Below are 2,906 nucleotides of genomic sequence, written 5' to 3' on the forward strand. Positions count from 1 at the left end.
TACTTTTTCATATTTTTTATATGGTTAAATTGACATATTATAGTTGATGTGTACAGTACAAATTATGGCACTAATAACACTTATAAGTTTTAATTTTTAATTTTTGTTGAATAGCTTTATTCCCTCGCTTGTGTGTGTTTATTTATTTTTATTTATTCTAAGAGTAATCTTTAAAAGCCTTTTTTTCCTATTTTTTACATAGTTGGATTGACATATTATAATCATTGATGTATAATAAAAATTGTGGCACTAATAACCCTAATAGTTTTTATTATTAGTTTTTGCTGAATAACCTAATAGGATTATGTAAGTAATCTTTTATTTTTCTTTTTATAATCTAGTTAAGTAATCTTTAAAGGTTTATATATATATATATATAACTAGTGATTTTTAAAGAAATTAAAAAATTATGCCTCCTTTCTAAATAAATCGTAAAGCATCGATGTTGACTTAAATTAAATAAAAGCCAGTCCATCTATGTCCATGTCAGCCTTTTACAATCACAGCCAATCAAACCCAACCGCTAGGCAACAACTCATTCTCTTGGTTCCACAAAAGGGTACAAAAAGTCCATGTCCCACCCATCATTGCACCACTAAAAATCCTCCACATAAGCACCCCCTCTTCCCAATCCAACCCACCTGATATTTCGCCACGTGTACTCAAACTCTGTGCACCCACAAAAACGCAACAAATCAACGGCTCACGAGCGAAGAAAACATGCACTTTTGGTACCACATGGTCGCAACAAAAACAAACCTCGTATAGTAGCTTCACATACACGCTTTCGTCGTAAAGAAACACATAAACCCCTCCCCACCATTTCTGATATCTCCGAAACCTTAAAACCCTATCCCTCTCTCTCTCAGTTTCTCTCCAATTCATTTTCAATGGGAGATCCTATTCCTAGTACTCAGAAACTGAAACCCACGACGTCGTTTTCACTCCCACCAGGTTGTCGATTCCACCCATCTCAACAAGAACTCGTCTCTTACTACCTCGCGAGCAAAAACCGCGACCCGGACCCGAACCCGGATGAGAATTTTTTCAACGGCTACGATTTAATCAGGGAGCTGAACCTTTTCGATTACGACCCATTTGAGCTACCGGACGATACGTGCTTTTCGTACGGTTTCGGAGGAAGGAAAAGGCACTGGTACTGTTACTGCTGCGCGAGTAGTAGTAGAATTAGGAGCAGAAGGAAAACGAAGAATGGGTATTGGAAGAGAAACGGAAAGGTGAGAGACGTGGTGGGACCATGTGGGAGGGTCCAGGTGGGGTCCAGAAAGAGCTTCGTTTTCTATTTGGGGAATTCACCTGAGACTGCGTTCAGGACCAGTTGGGTTTTGTATGAGTATGCTCTTGCTGATCATCTTAAGGTAAAAAAATAACAATCTTGTTTTCTTAATTTATAGAATTTGATATTTGATGCCAATTATAGTAATCTGGTGTGAAAGTTCGGTTTTTGTTTTTGTTTTTTGTTTATTTGTTTTTGTGGATGAGTGGTGGATGCTGGAATTGTTGAGTTTGGGCTTATGAAAAGTGACTTGTTGAAAAGTTTAGGAGGTTTGTTTTCATGTTGTCATTATTCCTTAAAACGAAAGTACAGCTAAGTGCTACTATTCTATTCCATAATTGATAATAAGAGAAAGCTATGCTTTGTGTAGGGTCATGATTTAATACCACTGGTTGGTTTCTTTTAATGGCTATTTGCTTACTGTTTTTTCATTAGGAAAAAAAAAAGTGTCATATATAAGGTGCTCTCAAAATCATGAAACAGTTTATGGTGGATAATTTGGACAATTTAGAAATCAGGGAGAACTGGTTAATCACTTATTTATGTGCCTCTGTTTTCTTTACTGAAATAATTCATTCACTTTGTTTGCCCCCCCCCCCCCTCTTAACAATAATTATCTAATGCATCCGCCTTGTCACACTGTGACCCATACCCATTGGCTCTCTCTCCCTCACCACAAGATCCTTTCTCCCTTTCTCCCTCTCTCCCCTTACCACCCCCATACCCATTCATTTTTCCTCACCATACCCATACCCATACCCATACCCATTCTGACTTTGCTTGGTAAGTTATTTATTTGCTTTTTTGTTTTGGTTATTGTGAAATTTTGGGTTTGGATTTGGATACTTAACATTAGGTTATTTATTTAATTTTCAATTTTGATTTTTGTAAAATTTGGGTTTGGATTTTGTGGTGTAATATGTAGATACTTTATTTATTTTTTTTTTAATGATTTTTGTGAAATCTGGGTTTGGATTTGGTGAAGTAATTTAATTTTTGTGTTTATGCGGCATTTTGTTATGGTTTGTTTGTACTCTTTCTTTTTGTTCATGTCTATATCACTGCACTATGGCACTTGGCTAGCGTGGTTTCTATGTTGGAACCCATTTATGAGTTTTCTACTATGAAAAAGAGCTATGAGTTGTTGAAGGGAAAGACCCTTTATGCCTTTGGGCTTGTTTTTGTGTACTTGGCTATCTGTGGGGTTATTGCTAAATTTGATATTTGATTCCAATTATAGTAATCTGGTGTGAAAGTTCGGTTTTTTTGTTTATTTGTTTTTGTGGATAAGTGGTGGATGCTGGAATTGTTGAATTTGGGTTTATGAAAAGTGACTTGTTGAAAAGGTTAGGAGGTTTTTTTTCATGTTGTCATTATTCCTTAAAGAGAAAGTACAAATAAGTGCTACTATTCTATTCCATAATTGATAATAAGAGAAAGCTATGCTTTGTGTAGGGTCATGATGTAATACTATTGGTTGGTTTCTTTTAATGGCTATTTGCTTACTGTTTTTTAATTAGGAAAAAAAAAATCATATATAAGGTGCTCTCAAAATCATGAAACAGTTTATGGTGGATAATTTGGACAATTTAGAAATTAGGGAGAACTA

The 2,906-nt window shown here is 35.4% G+C and overlaps 1 protein-coding gene across 1 annotated transcript; it reads left to right on the plus strand.

The window, feature by feature from the left end:
• Positions 1–890: 890 nt before the first annotated feature.
• LOC136061095 (NAC domain-containing protein 96-like) lies at positions 891–2,525 on the plus strand. Its single transcript, XM_065760625.1, has 2 exons — positions 891–1,379; positions 2,430–2,525. Exons 1-2 carry the CDS (start codon positions 891–893, stop codon positions 2,523–2,525), a joined length of 585 nt encoding a protein of 194 aa, XP_065616697.1.
• The last annotated feature ends 381 nt before the right edge of the window (positions 2,526–2,906 follow it).

Source organism: Quercus suber, unplaced genomic scaffold, assembly GCF_002906115.3.
Source record: "Quercus suber isolate HL8 unplaced genomic scaffold, Cork oak 2.0 scaffold_375, whole genome shotgun sequence".
Taxonomy (NCBI): Eukaryota; Viridiplantae; Streptophyta; class Magnoliopsida; order Fagales; family Fagaceae; genus Quercus; species Quercus suber.

Excerpts from the sequence above, each read along its gene's own strand:
- LOC136061095 (XM_065760625.1), top strand. The coding sequence starts at position 891 with ATGGGAGATCCTATTCCTAGTACTCAGAAACTGAAACCCACGACGTCG. Across the intron at positions 1,380-2,429 it reads CTCTTGCTGATCATCTTAAG|AGCTATGAGTTGTTGAAGGG; the intron begins GTAAAAAAATAA and ends ACTATGAAAAAG.